The sequence below is a fragment of the Schistocerca serialis genome, chromosome 3 (genome assembly GCF_023864345.2).
Source record: "Schistocerca serialis cubense isolate TAMUIC-IGC-003099 chromosome 3, iqSchSeri2.2, whole genome shotgun sequence".
Classification (NCBI taxonomy): Eukaryota; Metazoa; Arthropoda; class Insecta; order Orthoptera; family Acrididae; genus Schistocerca; species Schistocerca serialis.
The window spans coordinates 19,069,739-19,090,026 of NC_064640.1; the positions used below are offsets into that span (position 1 = coordinate 19,069,739).

At 40.9% G+C, this 20,288-nt stretch overlaps 1 protein-coding gene across 1 annotated transcript in view; it reads right to left on the reverse strand.

Moving 5' to 3' along the window:
- LOC126469650 (uncharacterized) overlaps window positions 1-20,288 on the reverse strand; it is a 191,995-nt gene that overhangs the window by 9,448 nt on the left and 162,259 nt on the right. Inside the window, exon 4 of the mRNA XM_050096774.1 lies at window positions 19,236-19,314. Coding sequence (XP_049952731.1) covers window positions 19,236-19,314 — 79 coding nt within the window. The remainder of the gene's footprint in view (window positions 1-19,235; window positions 19,315-20,288) is intronic.

The following is a 20,288-nucleotide window of genomic DNA, read 5'->3' on the forward strand; positions in this document are numbered from 1 at the left end:
ATACCTTAATCAGAAGTAAAAAATCTGAAATTACATCATGTAATGGAGATTAATAAAACAATTATGCCAAAGGCGTCGTCAATAATTGAGACATCTTCTCCATTTGTACAACATGACTATAATATTTTAATAAATTTTTATCCTGCAACTGTTTTTGGCTGTCATCCTTTATCGTGAAGAAATTCAACAGTTGCTGTTGCAGCCATGTTTAAAATCTTGTTATTACTCTGCAATTAGTTCCTACTTTGAGCGAGACTATTAAAATATTTCATGGTTAATGCAACATGTCCATAATTTTATAATGCTATCCGTGATTTCTGACCACCTACGGTGGTTAAAATAGTTCCATCATTTACACAATCCACGATTACACTTATCGCTGTGCGAATATGTGGTCCGTATGTATGACATGGCAGTCAAGTTTCAGCTTTGTGTGGTTATTCGCAACAGATTTTGAATGCCAAATAGGGATCCCTGGAGGGAAGAAAACGTTATTTTCTCGAAACACTATTGAGAAAGTTTAGAGAATTGGCATTTGCGACAGACTGAAGAACGATTCTTCTGCCATCAATGCACATGTCATGTAAGGGCCGCGAAGGCAAGATATGAGAAAACAGGGGTCGTACGGAAAAAATAGGCACCCGTTTTTCCCTCGTTCTGTTTTGAGTGGGACAGAAAAGGGAATGCCTAACCGTGGTGCAAGGTACCCTCCACCACGTACAGTAGGAAGGCTTTCCGAATATATATGTAGATACAGAGATTAAGGTGTTTTGTTTGCATTATTTGTTATTTGTCAAAGAAACTGGTAACAGTCTGTCACCTTGGTGGCCATCATAATTTTCCACTTAATATCAGTAGTCATAAGAATGATGTGAAGACTTTGGCTCTAAAAATGAAAATTTTAATTTCAGAAAAAGTTTGGGGGAACGACGCCAGAATATGACATTGCATTGGACTCCGTCCGAACAGGCCTCGTAAGGCTGAACGGTACCGACCGACTGCCGTGTCGTCCTCAGTCGATAGGCGTCACTGTATGAGGATATGGAGCGGCATGTGGTCAGCACACCGCTCTCCCGGCCGTTGCCAGTTTTCGTGACCGTAGCCGCTACTTCAAGTCAAGTAGCTTCACAAGGGCTGAGTGAACCCCGCTCGCCAACAGCGCTTGGCAGACCTGAAGGGCCATCCATCCAACTGCTAGCCAAGCCCGACGGCGCTTAACTTCGGTGATCTGACTGTTGTAACCACTGTGGCAAGGCCGTTGACCATTGTGTTGGGGGAGGGGCTAATTCCATATGAGAGGGCCGAGTGACATGACTCAAGTTGCAGAAATGCGGATCCCGACATTTTCCTCTCCATTTTTTTATATTTGTTTTTGTAGGTTTGTCTTTCTGTGTGCGTGTTTTGATTAAATAATATGATTAACGATTAAATCTCCAGATGGATGTATAGGTGTTGAAATCTGTCTGTGTTTTAGTGCTCTAATATATACATGTCTTTTCGTGTTCTTTCTGTTTGTACAAAACGTATGTGAGGCGGAAGACTTATCTAGCCCACTACTGCATGAAAACCATACTGAGATTGACCAGTAGAACCGATTCTTTACGATCTTAAGCCTAATCGACATAGCAGTCGGCTCCGCAACATGACAAAAAAATGGTTCAAATGGCTCTGAGCACTATGGGACTTAACATCTGAGGTCATCAGTCCCCTATAACTTAAACTACTGAAACCTAACTAACCTAAGGACGTCACACACATCCATGCCCGAGGCAGGATTCGAACCTGCGACCGTAGCGGTCGCGCGGTTCCAGACTGAAGTGCCTAGAACCGCTCGGCCACACCGACCGGCGCGACATGACACTCCTGAATCAAAAGTCAAACCGGAGTTAATTTTCGTGTTTGGAATTTACACTAAACACGAGGTGTCAGTTAACTATTAACTTCCAGAATGAGATTTTTTACTCTGGCAGAAGTAAAGCTGTGAGTACCGGGCGTGGGTCGTGCATCGGTAGCTCAGATGGTAGAGCACTTGCCCGCGAAAGGCAAAGGTCCCGAGTTCGACTCTCGGTCGGGCACACAGTTTTAATCTGCCAGGAAGTTTCAACTATTAACTTGTCCAAACAGTGGTTCTTCCGTGTTGTTTTAATGGAGCAAAAAAAATTCAATTATGGCGTGTAGTTTTAACGTCTTGACTCGTATACAAGGTGGTCAGAAACAGCCTGAAAATCTTGTAAGGGTGTTGCAAAGTAGGTTGTGCTGAGAAATAATTGTTAAGAAAAAGAACTGAAACGTTGCACCGTTTCCGAGTTAATTAGTATTGATGTTAGCCAAGCAAGACGTTGCGTGCGCAAATTCAAGTGGCCTGCCATACACGGTGTCGCCAAACGTGTAATTCGTTTGGTTTCCTAAAACCGAAAAAGAGAGCGATAAAAAACTGGATATGGGACAGTTGTAAGGATTAAACCTGAACCAAAGACTGCAGTCTCGGCGATATCATCTACGCTGTGACAGTAACGACACTGATTGTATCTGGCGGCCCGCTTGAATTTCCACTTGCAACTGCCTGACTGGCTAACTTCAGTGCAAATTAACACGAAAATGGCGCAATATATTGCATTTTCTTTCTTAAAAATTATTTCCCAGCACAAACTACCCTGCAACGCCCTTAGAAGCTCATCAGACTGTTTCTGACCCCTTGTATACTACGCTGTTCAGATAATAGTACACTAATCAGCTTGTGTACCATCTCTTAGAGTTTAGGTTGGCGGAATAAAATTGTGTTTGACGTTATCTTCACAGATTTTATGTAAATAATATAAAAATTTAAAAAAGTACACATTGCTGAAGAGGGAACCCGCATTGCATCAATGTTGCGGGCCATGAATGACGTAGAAAATAGGTGCTTCACGCGGAGTATTCGGAGATTTCTCTATGGTATGCGTTGCATTCAGTGATTCCGCTGCTAATCCCGCTAGGTTCCGGGGATGATAACTGTTGGCTCATCTTCTTGTGTGAGAAGGGATGAAGTAAACGTTTAGTGCATACACTTGCGTCACCACACTAACACGCATTAACAACGCCGACTTTTGAATCTTTGAAAACTCAGACACGCCGGAATAATATGCACAGTCTTTCCGAGAATACTTTGCCGTTTTCTGCTGCAAAGTAAAATATTTGTCTATTACTCTACTCATTTTCGCTAGCCTGTTGATCGTAACCAACACATTTCACGTTAAAGGGATAGTATTTACGTATCCGAGACAATTGAACGGAATACAGACGCTTTTTCTATTAATTAAAACATACATTGTATCAATATAACACAGTCTCGTGTTACACTATTCTTTAACAAAAGGGCTGGTCAAATACAAGGTTCACATGCAAAGGACTATAGCCCCAGACGATTTACAGAACTAACGGGAAAGTATAGTTGCATTCCACTCTCTCTGGAAAACGCCGATTCTCGTTGTGCTGTGGCCAGGAGCCCCACGGGTTGCAGGACCTCCGGACCGCTGTTGGTATATAAAAACACCCCTACAGCATTTTTTGCCTCCTCGGGGTTGGGTGGCGAGAGCGTCAATAGGTGTGTGTGTGTGTGTGTGTGTGTGAAGGGCGGGCGAGTCCGAGGGAGAGAATTATCGCCTGCCTGGGGCTACACGTTCCCAGCGGATGGTTTCTTCCGTTACCAGCAGCAACGCCAGCTCCCACTGCTGACAAAACCACACTGCTTCTTTCCGTAAACGAAAGCCAACTAAATACGCGTCTCGTAACCCAGGGGGAACGAATCAAAATATAAAAGTAATATACAGTGGCTTTATTCAAATACGATGCTACATGACCCGGACTATAAAAGTAATATACAGTGGCTTTATTCAAATACGATGCTACATGACCCGGACTAGGACCGTTATTGAAGTACCTAAAAACACAATGATTTCTTTAATACGTGTTAGTCGAAAAGCACTTCATAAACTGCAGATTTTAAACTCAGCTGCTCGATTAATCATTACAAAGGATAGAAGATATCCCAATTTAATAAGTTCGATTACACTTCAGTTGTCTGCACTCGCATATCATTTATCTTAGGTACTTCATTGTGAAAGCATGTGGATATTGTCAGGCAGAAACAACTGCATTTCGAATTATAGGGTTTGAAACACGATTTCAGGGAGTGTGGCCATAGGTTCGAGTCTCACATTCAGCATACAATGAAATATTTGTGCAAACGATTAGCGTGGTTAGTAAACTAGAGACTATCTAAATCGTACTAATGAAATGGGACCGGATCCCAGTACGAGTCGAGTATCCTAATTTCGCCCTATGTCGCTGAACTATGTTACACGTCATTTTAAGAACAGAAGTTGTAAAAATTTTAGACGGCTCTAACGTGCTGCTATTTGGGAAAGCCTGCACGTCGGTCGAAAAATCGAAACCACGCGTTCTGCTCAGCTGGCAGTACCCTCCAGACATGTTATAACGTAGATCCTTTATTCTTTTTCTTAACATATGGTGCAGTAAGATTGTAAAGTAATCCCTTTTTTATAGATATTAGCACGTTACAGTGATCATTCTACGTATCGAATTACAGAAAATTTCTAATGAGTTAGCTGAGAAGCCATACATCTTTCAGCTATCCATTTAAAAAAACTGAACACATATTTAAATAATACAGACTAATTCATATAGTGTCACTTCTCAACGGAAACTTAATAAGTGCTATAAGAAAATCGGATTGTTCTGGTTGAAATCTGGATTTATCTATTATGGACGTAAAACTCTCCTTTTTAGTTGTTCAATGAATGTTTCCTTCACAATTTCGTACTTCTTGCTTGATAACACGAGACCTTTTGTCCCTCCAGAATGTAGACTTCTGACGGTCGTGAGCAGCTCACCATGGCTGAAACTATTAATCGTTGCTTTGCAGTTTTCATCCGTATATGCATTATAATGACTGTGTTGCGTCTCCTGGTGTGACCTATGTTCTTTCGTTAGCTGAAAAACGCTGCCAAGACCCACAATATCACACCTGAAACATCATCACCGCGACAGATAAAAGCAACGTCCGTCCAAAAAGTGTCGAGACTGATTTTATTCCTGGCGTATAAGTGACGTCAGCTCGGTGACTACGGTGGCAGCTTGAGCTGACCCCGTGCCAGCTATTCTGAGAAGTCTTTCACCGCCACTATAGAATGAAAAGTCGTCGACCCTCATGAATGGTTTAGCACGAGAATGAATAACGCTCAGAAACGTCCACTCCAGTGTACGCCACTAAAAAATAACACATAAAAACTTCTGTGTTAATCACAAAGAAACTATAAATCAGTCACTTAAGGCGGAAGAGAGAGATGAAATGGCAGAACTGTTAAATACAGGAAGAAATTGAAAGAAAGGCCACTCCGGTCGCTTCTGGTCCCGTTCAGTCAAGTTCTACATGTATAATTAGTAAAGGAAATGAATTTCCTGTATGAGTCCACGATCATTATGAATATTGAACCATCTAAATTGCTAATTAAAATTTCTTTATTTGTTAAGACGTATCAGCTAATACCATCGTCAGATATCTGCTATTTATTAAGACGAAAAGAACATACAGAGAAACAGTCATTTGTTATACAACATCGAGTTAACAAAAAGTACTAAATTAAAAGGTTAACAATTTTAAAGATACACTCACCAAAAAGCTTAGAAATTATAAAAGAAGGTTCTGTGTCAGTACTAAAAACTATCTAATCTGAGCGTCAACTAACAGCTTAGTTTTCAAAATTTTACAGAAAGGTAACTTTTAGTCGACAAGTAGTCGTGGTTACAACAAGGAGAGTTAATGGCAAGAAGCTCCTGATCAATAGATTTTGCGTCAATTTCCTGTGAAGTGTAGGTATATGATACTGTTGATGGTGATCCATCTGCCGGAGGGGCGTTAAGCCCAGTAGCTTGGTACTACTCGAGAGAAGTAGGCTTTTTGCTGGACAGTGTTCCACTCTCTCCCTTCTCTCATCATCATACAACGCAACATGACACCGCACTCTACCACAACTTTTAACAGTCATCTGCTCTCAAAAGATACAATTAACACACAACTCTCACACACTACAAAGGAAAGATGCCATTATATGCTCGAAGGAAAGAAAATAAATCTTTCAATCTAGGTGGCTGAACCTACTCCTTAGGGTCTCCCAGCCAATCACGCCACACAACTCTACTTACTTTTTATAACGTAGTGTGGCTAACAAATATTTGAGCAATGAAATGTGTTCTAAATCCCTGTATCCTGTAGCAACACCTCCATTCACGACACTGTGGCGTCAACAACCCTCCGAACGCACTTCACAACCCTTAGCCAGGCAGGCAGCTAGCTGCATGAGTAATTTCGCTGCTAGCGCCAAAATGTGACTCAGGCAGCGTGGTGCGGACCTCAGTGGCGAGCTGAATTACCTCATGCTGGTACCTGACACTGTATCGCCTCTGACGCTACGTGACTGGAGGCGGTGTACGGTCATAGCAAAGCTGTGCAAATATACCACAAATATTAACCGTTTAGACGTATCAATATGATTCTGCGTTCATCTGCTACCAACACCGAAATGGACTCCATACCAGCCGACGGACCGATGTTGGTTGCCCGGCCTTGTCTGTATGTAGCCCCAACTCCACTAGCTTTCAGTGTACGGGCAGCTGTTAGACCTGACGCTGCTGGGGACGTAACTAGCGCCATCCGAATGTGTCTGCCGTCAGGGTGACTCCAACCGGCCTCTGAGCGTCTTCTAGCCACTGTTCTTCACTGAGGCAGCACACAGCCACCTGGCGTCCTCAGCTGGCGCCGTTTGCACTGCTGAGGAAACCACGGCTGCCTAGGGATCGACACATGCCTCTGAGTTGCCATCAGCAATCAGTGTACGAGACGCTCAACGAATAAAGATTATAAGTGATAACAGAGGTTTTCAGATTTCACAGTCAGTAACAAACTGATAGTACACACCCCACGTCCTGCATGGCATCGTGAATCGATCATACTGCCGTATAATAGCGTCCACAACTCTGACACTATTAGAGGCGGAATAAGAGTAAGAATCACTGTTCGCTTTAGTTCCTGTTTGTTTTTCTGCAATGACGCATGTTTTCTTTCATCGCATAGTTTATTATCCCCGAAGGTCTACTTCATATACCAACTAGCGGAGTACCCGACGTTGCCCATGTCTGTGCCTATTTCAGTCCTCTACCAGTCGATCTCCTTCTTCCCTCTCTCTCTGTCCGTTTGCTCCTCTCCCCATTCTCTGTCTAGCTCCTCCACCCCTGCTCTCTGTCCATCTGATCCTCCCCCTATGTCCATCTACTCCTCTTCCATTTCTCTGTGCCCCTCTCTGTCAATCTCTTCCTCCCTTCTATCTGGAATAGTCGCCTCTTTTTCCTTCTCTGTCTGTCCGTGTCCTCCCTCTTCTCTCTCCCTGTTATCACTCACACCATAACAGCAGGTTGCTGGTTATCACCCCAAGATTATTTCTTTCCAGATAGTAAGTAATATGTGTACTAAGGTTGGTTGAAATCGGTCCAGGGTTGTAGGTGCAGCTTCATACCTGCGGCTTTGCCTGCATACACACTTGTCACATATATTTAACATGTTTCTCTCACATTTGTACACATATTTCACCTGTAAAGTCAGATTCGCTTTTACACTGTTCAGTGTTTATGACGTCATCTTTTTTTAACTATGGGCCATACAATGATATAATTTTACAGGTATAGCCAGTTGTATATGCGGATACTGTTCGAGAAATTCGTTGCGAGTAGGGTTAGTAGTACAGAACTAATAAATTAAAACATCATGCACGACGCGGCAGTTTTTCCGGCATCTTAGGGTTTATGATGTCTAATCTCCTCGACTATGTGTTGTTTAGATTAGATTAGATTAGTACTCGTTCCATAGATCATGAATACGACACTTCGTAATGATGAGGAACGTGTCAGGTTGATAAAAGGTGTCTATACAAGATATTACATTACACAAAATATTACATGACACTCAATATCTTCAATTTTTTTTCTTTTTGGTGTTGGGGAAATTACCCACTTACTATATCCAAAAATTCATCTAATGAGTAGAAGGAGTTGCCATTAAGAAATTCTTTTAATTTCCTTTTAAATGCTATATGGCTATCTGTCAGACTTTTGATGCTATTAGGTAAGTGACCAAAGACTTTTGTAGCAGCATAATTTACCCCCTTCTGAGCCAAAGTTAGATTTAACCTTGAGTAGTGTAGATCATCCTTTCTCCTAGTGTTGTAGCCATGTACACTGCAATTACTTTTGAATTCGTTCGGATTGTTAATAAGAAATTTCATAAGTGAATATATATATTGTGAGGCTACAGTGAAGATCTCTAGCTCTTTAAATAAGTGTCTGCAGGATGATCTTGGATGAGCTCCAGCAATTATTCTAATGACACGCTTTTGTGCAATGAATACTTTTTTACTCAATGATGAGTTACCCCAGAATATGATGCCATACGAAAGCAGAGAATGAAAATAGGTGTGGTAAGCTAATTTACTCAGATGTATATCTCCAAAATTTGCAATGACCCTAATAGCGGAAGTAGCTGAACTCAAACGTTTCAGCACATCGTCAGTGTGTTTTTTTTCAGTTCAACACCTCATCAATGCATACACCTAGAAATTTTGAATATTCTACCTTAGCTACTGATTTCTGATCGAAGTCTATATTTATTAATGGTGTCATTCCATATACTGTGTGGAACTGTATATACTGTGTTTTGTCAAAGTTTAATGAGAGCCCATTTGCAGAGAACCACTTAATGATTTTCTGAAAAACATCGTTTACAATTTCACCAGTTAATTCTTGTCTGTTGGGTGTGATAGCTATACTTGTATCATCGGCAAAAAGTACCAGCTTTGCATCTTCGTGAATATAGAATGGCAAGTCATTAATATACGTACATTTAGAACCGCAGAGGTCCCAAGACCGAAACTTGCGGCACCCCATTCTTGATTGTTCCCCAGTTTGAGAAATCACCAGTATTTTTGCACATTATGTGAACTGCTTATTTCAACTTTCTGCACTCTTCCAGTTAGGTATGATTTAAACCATTGCAGCACTGTCCCATTCATACCACAGTACTTGAGCTTATCTAGAAGTATTCCATAATTTACACACAATCAAAAGCCTTTGATAGATCACAAAAAATCCCAACGGGTGACTTCCGGTTACTCAGAGCATTTAATATTTCATCAGTGAAAGTATATATAGCATTTTCCGTTGAAAAACGCTTCTGGAATCCTAACTGACATTTTGTTGAAACTCTATTTTTACAAAGGTGTGAAGCTACTCTAAAATACATTACTTTTTCAAGAATTTTGGATAAGACTGTCAGAAGAGAGATTGGGCGGTAGTTGTTGACATCAGATGTATCCCCTTTTTTATGCAGTGGTTTAACAATGGCACACTTCAGTCTATCTGGGAAAATACCCTGCTTCAGAGAGCTATTACATATGTGGCTAAGAATCCCACTTATCTCTTGGGAACAAGCTTTTATTATCCTGCTGGAAATGCCATCAATTCCATGTGAGCTTTTAGTCTTGAGAGAGTTTATTATCTTCCTAATTTCAGAAGGAGAGGTGGGTGGAATTTCAATTGTATCAAATGGTGTGGGTAAGGCCTCTTCCATTAACTGCCTTGCCTCTTCTAATGAACATTTAGATTCTATTTTCTCTACAACATTTAAAAAATGATTATTCAAAATGTTTTCGACTTCCGGCTTGTTGTTTGTCAGGTTTCCATTCGCTTTGATGGTGATGCTGTCATCCTGTACTCTTGGTTGCCCTGTCTCCCTTGTAATAATATTCCAAATTGTTTTGATTTTGTTATCAGAGGTATTAATCTCAGACATGATGCACATGATTCTGGACTTTTTAATAACCTCTCTTAATGTAGCACAGTAGTTTTTGTAATATTTGGCTGTTTCTGGGTCATTACTCTTTCTTGTTGTTAGATACAGTTCCCTTTTGTGGTTACAAGATATTTTTATTCCTTTAGTAAGCCAAGGTTTTTTGCATGGTTTCTTATAATAAGATTTAACTACTTTCTTGGGGAAACAGTTTTCAAATTCTCTTACAAGTGTATCATGAAATAAGTTATATTTCAAATTATCATAGGGTTCCTTGTACACCTCATCCCAGTCTAACTGCTGAAGATTTTCTCTGAAATTTCTAATTGTTGTGTCATTACTCGAACGCACAACTTTGGAGGGTAGCTTTGAATTACTGAATGGAGCTATGTCATATACTGTAACTAGCTGAGCATCATGATCAGAAAGCCCATTCTCAACAGGACAAGAATTTATGTTTTTAGACCTATCTTGGTCTATAAAAGTGTTAGCTATCAATGTGCTGCTGTCCTTTACTACCCAAGTAGGAAAATTAATGACATAAGACAAATTAAAAAAACCGAGCAAAACTTCCAGGTCATTCTGCCTATTACACACTTTCAGTGAGTCAACATTGAGGTCCCCACAAATAATAATTTGCTTTCCCCTATCTGACAGATAGCACAACAAGGCATCCAAGTTTTCCAGGAACAAATGAAAGTTTCCTGAAGGGGACCTAGTACTGTTACAATCATAAAAGAGCCCTCCTTCAGTTTAAGTTGACAGGCACATGCTTCTATATGTTGCTCTAGACAAAACTTTTTTGTATTTAAGCTTTCTACACAGTGATAACTTTTGAGATATATGGGAACTCCTCCTCTCACCTTATTCTCTCTACTCATATGTGCAGCTACTTTATAACCCACTGATATTTACCTTTTCCATACCAGACACAATGTGATGCTCAGACAGGCGTAGTATATCTATTACATCATCAGATTCAGTGTCATCTAAACAAACCAGGAGCTCATCTACTTTATTCTTCAGTCCTGGAATATTTTGGTGAAAAATGGTAAATTTTTTTTACTTTACTTTTGTGAAAATCTACTTTTTTCTTTAATCCACCAATATTTTGGTTAAATATGGTAACACTATTATTTACTTTCCTGTTGTCAGAATTTTGTGAGTTTTGGACCTCTTTAGCACCTGCCTACCTGAACTTCTCATTGGACACTGATATTAGTCTAAAAAAGAGGTACATCCATGAGTACTAGTGTCCCCCCTTATGGATTTCGCTAACAACCCTGCCAGTTTACCCTTCCCTTTCCTATTGAGATGTAGGCCATGCCTTGTGAAATCCTCCCTATCAACAGCCTCGACAGGAACCAGTACAACTGATCCAACTCCATATTTACCCTCCTGACACAGCGGTTCAACTGGGGCTGATCATGCCACAGGAAAGCGGGTACTATCCCAACATTGGTATGGGTCGTTGCCGAGTCTAGTTTCACCAGGTCACACTCAATACTGCAGCCCTGATCCCTATCCATACTGTTTCCCACTCCACCCACTATCATCATATGATTCTGCTTTGTGAATTCCTTGCACAAGGAACCTATATCTTCTACCACCTGGGTAAGCCTTGTACTTGGCTTGAAAAAGTTTGTGACCTGGTACCTGTCACCCAATTTTTCCTGCAAAATCTGGCCCACACCTCTTTCATGGCTGCTACCTAGCAACAGAACTTTCCTCTTACTTTCTACTTTTTTTGAAACAGTTGGTTTCCTAGTGAGATTCTGTTGCATCTTAACTACATCTACTTCTGTTGATGGCGTTAGGACAGCAACCAGCCACAAATTTACTTTCAGTTCCTTTATTCAAAGGGCACTGTTACCGGTTTCGAATCGTTGTGATTCATCCTCAGACGGTTTACACGCTTTCTTTATGACATGTTGTGTGTTTTTTACAGATTAATTTTCCTAAAATATAAATAATTCATAATTATAAACACGCCACACACAGATGGTTGCGTTACAGATTTACGTTGCATGTGACTTACGTGAAATGTCGGTTTGGAGTGTTTGTTTCCATAACATTCGTCCAACAGATGTAAATGCATTCCCAGTGCATTCTTGTTGTTTTGTTGCACACGTAAATTGTTTTCACTAAACACTTTCGATTTGTCGCTGAGGAGATTTCTACCACGCACCACATGTTTTGATACATACAAAGAGCTTACAAACATATGAATATCACAGATGCTATGATATATCGTAACATTTGATGATGATGTTTGGAAAGGGTCATATATTCATTTACGGCATTGTAATACCTTTTAAACTACTACAGAGACATTGAATTTTTGAGTTGATATTTTTAAATTAATTATAAAGTTTTTTATATATAGAACTGTATAGGTAAAATAGTATATTATTTAATTACATTTAGCATCATGAGAATTATAGTGACATATAAATTTGCTACTTGATCTGCAGATAGGTGTACTAATATTATTTGCTTTTGAGGCTGGAAAGAAATTTTTGGAAATTTTTCAGGAAAGGGGTGTTAGCTAACTGTTTGTTCGTTAAGGATATAGTCTGGGGTGCTGTTTTTATGTGTGTGTGTATTTCTAATTCTTCTAATATATTCATAGTGGCTCCTTTTTCTGCTAGATGTAAAATTTTTAAGTTGTCCTCAATGTTTCCCACTGAATGGTTTTCTTCATCAATATGGGCTGCAAGTGCTGATATGTTCAAGTTACCAAGTCTTAAAGCATCAATATGTTCTTTGTATCTAATTTCAAAACTTCTGCCTGTCTGTCCAATTTAGAATTTTGGGCATGTATCACATTTGACTTTGTATATTCCTGATTTTACGGTAGGGACTCTTGGAGGTATTTACATCGTTGATTACTTTTTGTTGTAATTTATTGTTTGTGGAAAAGCTGATTGTGATATTTTTCTTCTTTTTAAATAAGTTTGCTATTTGGTATGAAAGTGGGCCTATGTATGGGAGAGTAGCATATTTAGGTTTGGCTTCAGTGGCACACTGATTTGGCTTGAAGTGACTGCTGTGAAGTGGATCTGTTGTTTTTGTCTGCATTTTGTTGTGGAGTTTTTCTAATATTGTGGGTTTATGTCCATTATTATGAGCAACTGTTTTAATTATACTGATTTCATTTTGTTGGTCTGTGTCACTCATTGGTATTTTTTTAATTCGGTGTAGCATCATTCTGAAATATGCCATTTTTTGTTGGCGGCGGTGGCAAGATGAGTTGTATCTATTTCATTGCTTGTACCATCAAAAAGGAAGATTGTATCATCAACATATCTTCTGCCGTAGATTAGCAGCAGATCTAAGGAAAATGCACAAAAATATTAAATTCACAGTTGAACATGAAACTACTAAAAGCATTAACTTTCTTGTCCTGAAAATTTGCAATAGTAACGATAAACATCAATTTAGTATTTTCAGAAAACCTACCACCACGGATGTCAGTATTGGCAACTCTTCTTGCCACCCCCGCCAACAAAAAATGGCATATTTCAGAACGATGCTACACCAAATTAAAAAAGTACCATTGAGTGACACAGACCAACAAAATGAAATCAATATAATTAAAACAGTTGCTCATAATAATGGATATAAACCCACACAGCTTTCCAGGCGGGAAGGAGCGCCTGGTCCCCGGCACGAATCCGCCCGGCGGATTTGTGTCGAAGTCCAGTGAACCGGTCAGTCTGTGGATGGTTTTTAGGTGGTTTTCCATCTGCCTCGACGAATGAGGGCTGGTTCCCCTTATTCTGCCTCAGTTACACTATGTCGGCGGTTGATGCGCAAACAAGTTCTCCACGTACGCGTACAACACCATTACTCTATCACACAAACATAGGGGTTACACTCGTCTGTTGTGAGACGTTCCCTGAGGGGTCCACTGGGGGCCGAACCGCACAATAACCCTGGGTTCGGTGTGGAGTGGCGAAGGGGTGAAGTGGACTGTGGTAGTCGTTGTGGGGTTGCGGACCACTGCGGCAGCGGCGGGGACGGAGCCTCTCTGTCGTTTATAGGTCCCCGGTTAACATACAATACAATACAATGGACAGCTTACGCCAAGGCGATTGGTTAGTGATACAGAAGAATGTAGACGTTGCGAGTGTATGTGCTTTTTGATCAGAGCAGATGAAGAAGGCATTCACGTACTCGAGTATGGGATCCGTTGTAGGGCAGACAAATAGGGCATCTCCATCGAACACATAGCAGGACAGTGTGGACCGTCAAAATCTGTTTGACACGAGAGAGACGTTGAACTATGTGCCATGTCTGACACCATAAGACAGATACTTACTGCCCAATGAAAATGTATTTACGAACTTTTAATGGTCGATTCTCGATTATGAATTTAGAATTTTCCTGCAGCCTGAGGGGGCGAAAATGTTGTTAGATTAATTACACTGTATACTAGGGGCGGCTACTGCATAGGTTTGCAGGTTTGCGCTACCCCCAAGGAATAATTTTGTTCAACTGTATTTGCCTTCTGAGCATTATGTACTAGTGGAGAAGTAGTGCGCCGAACGCCGAACGCAGCGGAGTTGGACGGAAATGTGCCGACGGCGACAGTGGGCTGCACTGTGACTGCAATTGCGGACTAAGGTGTCTGACAGGGAGTGCAGGGAGCGGGGGCAACGCTTGGCAACACTGTACCCGTATGCGGGCCTTGCATGTATATACACCTCACGTTGGCCACCCTGTCAGCCGCTGGAAGTGGGCCCGAACTCTTCCGAAAGGAAACGGAACTATCGGATCTTCGAACAAAGTGATATCTCACGCCACTTTATCAGTTCAGGTGCCGGCCGGGGTAGCCGAGCGGTTCTAGGCGCTACAGTCTGGAACCGCGCGACCGCTATGGTCGCAGGTTCGAATCCTGCCTCGGGCATGGATGTGTGTGATGTATTGAGGTTAGTTAGGTTTAAGTAGCTCTAAGTTCTAGGGGACTGTTGACCACAGCAGTGAAGTCCCATAGTGATCAGAGCCATTTGAACCAGTTCAGGTGTAGCTGCGAGTGAACTAACTATTTACTGTGTGTTATGTTGGCTATTTTAGCGTGTACTACAGTGAATTTTGAGGCTCAAGTGACACGTGAATAAGTGAAATAATGAATTAGGTAATGTCATTGCTCTCTGAACCCTTCAGTTCACGGAAGTTTGAAGAAAAATTATAAATCAAGAGCCTAGGTAGGCCGACTCTTGCTTTAACAATTTCGCAGACCGTCAACACGAAAAATCGCCAATTCAGTAGGTAATTTAACTCTGAATTGTACAACAAGCATGAATGGTTGTGTGGTTGTGACATGAAAAATGCTTTATTTTGTTTTCCTTGTTTATTATTTGGAGGAGGTCTTTTGTGGCCTAAACACGGGCTCAGTGACATTCAACACCTCCATGGCAAAATTAGAAAACACGAACTTTCTTCAGTCCATGTAAATAATGTTTTGAATATGGCAAGTCTAGGCAATGTAAATATAGCTACCCAATTAGACAGTGGGTTCAGAAGGTCCGTGGCATTACACAACCAAAAAGTTACCGATAATAGGTACATATTGAATCTAATTATTAACTGTATTCGTTTCTGTGGTGCGTTGGAAATTGCCCTTAGAGGACATGATGAGACTGATGAATCACCTTCCAATCCTGGTGTTTTTCGTTCCTTGATTAATTTTAGTGCAGAATTAGACTCTGTATTAAAACTGCATTTAGAGAAAGCTACAGTTTTCAAAGGAACCTCAAAAACCATTCAGAATGAACTCCTCTAGTGCATGCTTCAAGCATGCCAAGAGGAAATTAGGAAGGAAATTAAGGGGGCTGAGTTTTTGGCCGTAACAGCTGACGAAAGCAGTGAAGTAGCCTGTGTTTTCCAGATGGTTATAGTATATATAGGTACATCATTTACAGAAAACCAGTTGAAAGATTTTATGACTTCATAGCACCAGAAAAGCATGATGAACATTCTTTGGCAACGTCCATCATCGAACAGATAAATCATCATTTGGCTAATTGTCAGCATAAGCTAATAGTGCAAACATATGATGGTAGAGCAGTCATGAGTGGTTTGTCATGTGGGTGCAGGCACTTGTTAAGGAAAAGTTTCCCAATGCTTCATACATTCATTGTTATGCCCACCAATTGAATCTCATTATGCTTAAAGCCGCTTCCATTAATAAAAATGTGCCAATATTCTTCGCTAAACGTCAGGGACTTTGCAGCTTCTTTTCAGCATCTTCTCAAAGAACGGCAGTTCTCGACGAAGTAGTACGAAAACGACTGCCACGTTCAGTGCCTACTCGTTGGAATTTTCAGTCAAGGAGCGTCAATACCGTTTTCGAATATAGGGAAGATATTATCACGTGCATGAATAATATGAGCCAGGGGGAAAACTGTGTAATGAGAACACGATCCTGCAAGCCGGTGGCGCCGGCCGAAGTGGCCGTGCGGTTAAAGGCGCTGCAGTCTGGAACCGCAAGACCGCTACGGTCGCAGGTTCGAATCCTGCCTCGGGCATGGATGTTTGTGATGTCCTTAGGTTAGTTAGGTTTAACTAGTTCTAAGTTCTAGGGGACTAATGACCTTTGAGTCCCATAGTGCTCAGAGCCATTTGAACCATTTGATTTGCAAGCCTGTGGCGTAGTAACAATTTTGAAGGATGAAAAGTTCATTTTTTAGCTTTCATTTTTTCATAAAATCATGATCCATTAGGATATTTTGTATAACGAGCTACAAAAAAGGGATATTGATCCAACTTACGCACAAAATAAGCTGACAGCTTTTGAGCGTGAAATTGCGAACATTAGGGAAGGAGTGAGAGAAAATTCAACAGGTTTACACGATTACCATAAAAGAGGGAGAACTGAAGATGGAGCAGCAATGTGTAATCCACTGTGGGAGGCAAAAGAAGTATGTCATGTCATAAGTTACGAGGCAAAAGAAACATTCAAGCTCACTGGACACCTAGTTGCAGCCTCTCTCTTTCTACCAGAGAAATTCGCTACTTACTCTTCCAGTTTTCCAGAAACTTCTTTCAGAGCTGCTATTAAATGCTACTCTTTTCGGAAGTAAAGAAACTTCGAACAGAACTCTTCGTTATTTATGGAAGAGAGGAGTTCAAAAGCATGGGTGGAGCTTTGAGCTTTCTGGATTACATAACAGATAATAATATTTCTGATACACTGAGCGAATCGGCCGGCCGGAGTGGCCGTGCGGTTCTAGGCGCTACAGTCTGGAACCGAGCGACCGCTATGGTCGCAGGTTCGAATCCGGCCTCGGGCATGGATGTGTGTGATGTCCTTAGGTTAGTTAGGTTTAATTAGTTCCAGGTTCTAGGCGACCTATGACCTCAGACGTTAAGTCGCATAGTGCTTAGAGCCATTTTTGAATTGAGCGAATCTGTGAAGCTCCCAAAAGCGATAATTACAATTACAATGACCACATCAGTAGTGGAACGTTTTTTTCTTCGCTGATACGCTTCAAAACCTTCTTGTGGAATACTACGGACCAAGAAAGACTATCAGCACTCGCGGTGCTCTCTATTGAAGGAGACCTCGTTTTAGGAATTGCAGACTGCAATCAAAGAATGATCGAAAGATTTGGAAATATGAAGGAAAGAAGAACAGAGTTCGTGTGCAAGTGATCACCACCACATCCAACTTTAGAGATAAAATCGAACGGCGTTATCAGCCTGCTGAAAAGGTTAGTAAGGCACGCCTACCACTTTTTGAGTACGTAGAACTGCGGTTGACTTTAATTCCTTTTATTCTGCAAAAGTAATACTTTTTTCTGTGTACACCTTTTGGTTTCATATGAGTAGATGCAGGGGTGACACGAGCGAGCGGTCTGTTTATATCAGGCATTACAAAAACATGAACAGTGCACTGATTTTCTCTCTTTTGTTGATGTTTTCCTTCGTGAGCAAAGTGCACCACCATGACGAGCCGCCACTGCCGTATACACGTGCACATGAACCAGTCGTTCCTAGAAAGTTCCATCCCTCAGTACGTTTATAAGCTAGCTTCATACACGATAAAATCGAAAATACCCTCTGGCACGTGGTTCACCATTATTTGGATCTTGAAATCGCAGATGTAGGATGAGAGGAAGAAAGAGAAAAGTGTAGTACTTGATATGAAACGTGAGGAAATTAGCGTATCATTTACATTGCATCAAGTTGATTCAGTATTTCTAGATTTCCGGAAAGCTTTTGACACCGTTCCTCACAAGCGACTTCTAATCAAGCTGCGGGCCTATGGGGTGTCGTCTCAGTTGTGCGACTGGATTCTTGATTTCCTGTCAGGAAGGTCGCAGTTCGTAGTAATAGACGGTAAATCATCGAGTAAAACTGAAGTGATATCAGGTGTTCCCCAGGGAAGCGTCCTGGGACCTCTGCTGTTCCTGATCTCTATAAATGACCTGGGTGACAATCTGAGCAGTTCTCTTAGGTTGTTCGCAGATGATGCTGTAATTTACCATCTAGTAAGGTCATCCGAAGACCAGTATCAGTTGCAAAGCGATTTAGAAAAGATTGCTGTACGGTGTGGCAGGTGGCAGTTGACGCTAAATTACGAAAAGTGTGAGGTGATCCACACGAGTTCCAAAAGAAATCCGTCGGAATTCGAAGACTCGATAAATAGTACAATTCTCGAGGCTGTCAATTCAACTAAGTACCTGGGTGTTAAAATTACGAACAACTTAAGTTGGAAAGACCACATAGATAATATTGTGGGGAAGGCGAGCCAAAGGTTGCGTTTCATTGGCAGGACACTTAGAAGATGCAACAAGTGCACTAAAGAGATAGCTAACACTACACTCGTTCGTCCTCTGTTAGAATATTGCTGCGCGGTGTGGGATCCTTACCAGGTGGGATTGACGGAGGACTCGAAAGGGTGCAAAAAAGGGCAGCTCGTTTTGTATTATCACGTAATAGGGGAGAGAGTGTGGCAGATATGATATGCGAGTTGGGATGGAAGTCATTAAAGCAAAGACGTTTTTCGTCGCGGCGAGATCTATTTACGAAATTTCAATCACCAACTTTCTCTTCCGAATGCGAAAATATTTTGTTGAGCGCAACCTACATAGGTAGGAACGATCATCAAAATAAAATAAGAGAAATCAGAGCTCGAACAGAAAGGTTTAGGTGTTCGTTTTTCCCGCGCGCTGTTCGGGAGTGGAATGGTAAGGAGATAGTATGATTGTGGTTCGATGAACCCTCTGCCAAGCACTTAAATGTGAATTGCAGAGTAATCATGTAGATGTAGATGATTAGCAGCATCTATTTGTGTAAAAAGAGGACAGAGAGAGAGAACCTATTGACATACCCTTCTTGCCAGCTGGCTTTTCTCCGCCGCCCTTGCCGCCCTTTTCGCCGCCCTTGGCACCTCCGCCAGCGGCTTTCTTCTGTAAAAGCCAAAAACAGTCCAAACATTACCTTAAAGTTTTTACTGCCTCACACGTACCCTGTCACTCCAAAAATTTTCGAGACTGAATAAACAAAAAATAGAGAAACATTAAGATGGTGGTTTTACTCCTTCAGGTATTCTACATAGTCTCCCTTCACTTGAGTGCAACGCACAGAAGGTTCATACAACTAGATGAATCTGTCAGAAAAGTCGTTCTATTGGATATTGTTCAACTCGCGCGTCACATTGCCTTGAATGTCCGTTACATAGTCAAAATGTGTCCGTTATGCAGCCAAAACGTTGGCCCTTCGTGTGAATTGATTCATTTTGTCGTTTTGTTGTAGATACGTATTGATAACACCAAGTGTCGTCACCTGTGATGGTTTCTTCCAGATTAGATTAGATTAGATTTACTTTCATTCCAATTGATCCGTAGTGAGGAGGTCCTCCAGGATGTGGAACATGCCAGAAAAACAACAATACATGACAAATATTTACAACTAAAACAAATAAGCTAATGTACCATTCCACAGGTCCCAAGTGGAATGATGGTTATTTTTTAATGAACACTATATGAAAGTCATTTTACAAATACTAATGCACTGAATTTAAAATAAAAAAGTTTATTATTTATTTATAAGGTAATAAACCTGTAATACAGCTACTATAATACTTATTCACAATCAACACATTACTGCACTGAAATGGTGCAGAAGTTAGATTGTACTTAGACACACACACACACACACACACACACACACATTTACAATGAACGCATTACTGCACTGAAATTGCGCAGAAGTTATTTTGTACTTATATATATATATATATATATATATATATATATATATATATATATATATATATATATATATATATATAGATCGTTGTTAAGCTTTTTATGGCTGCTCGCAAGTTATTGAAAATGTGTGTTCCTGAATAATGCACACCTTTTTGTACAAGACTAAGTGA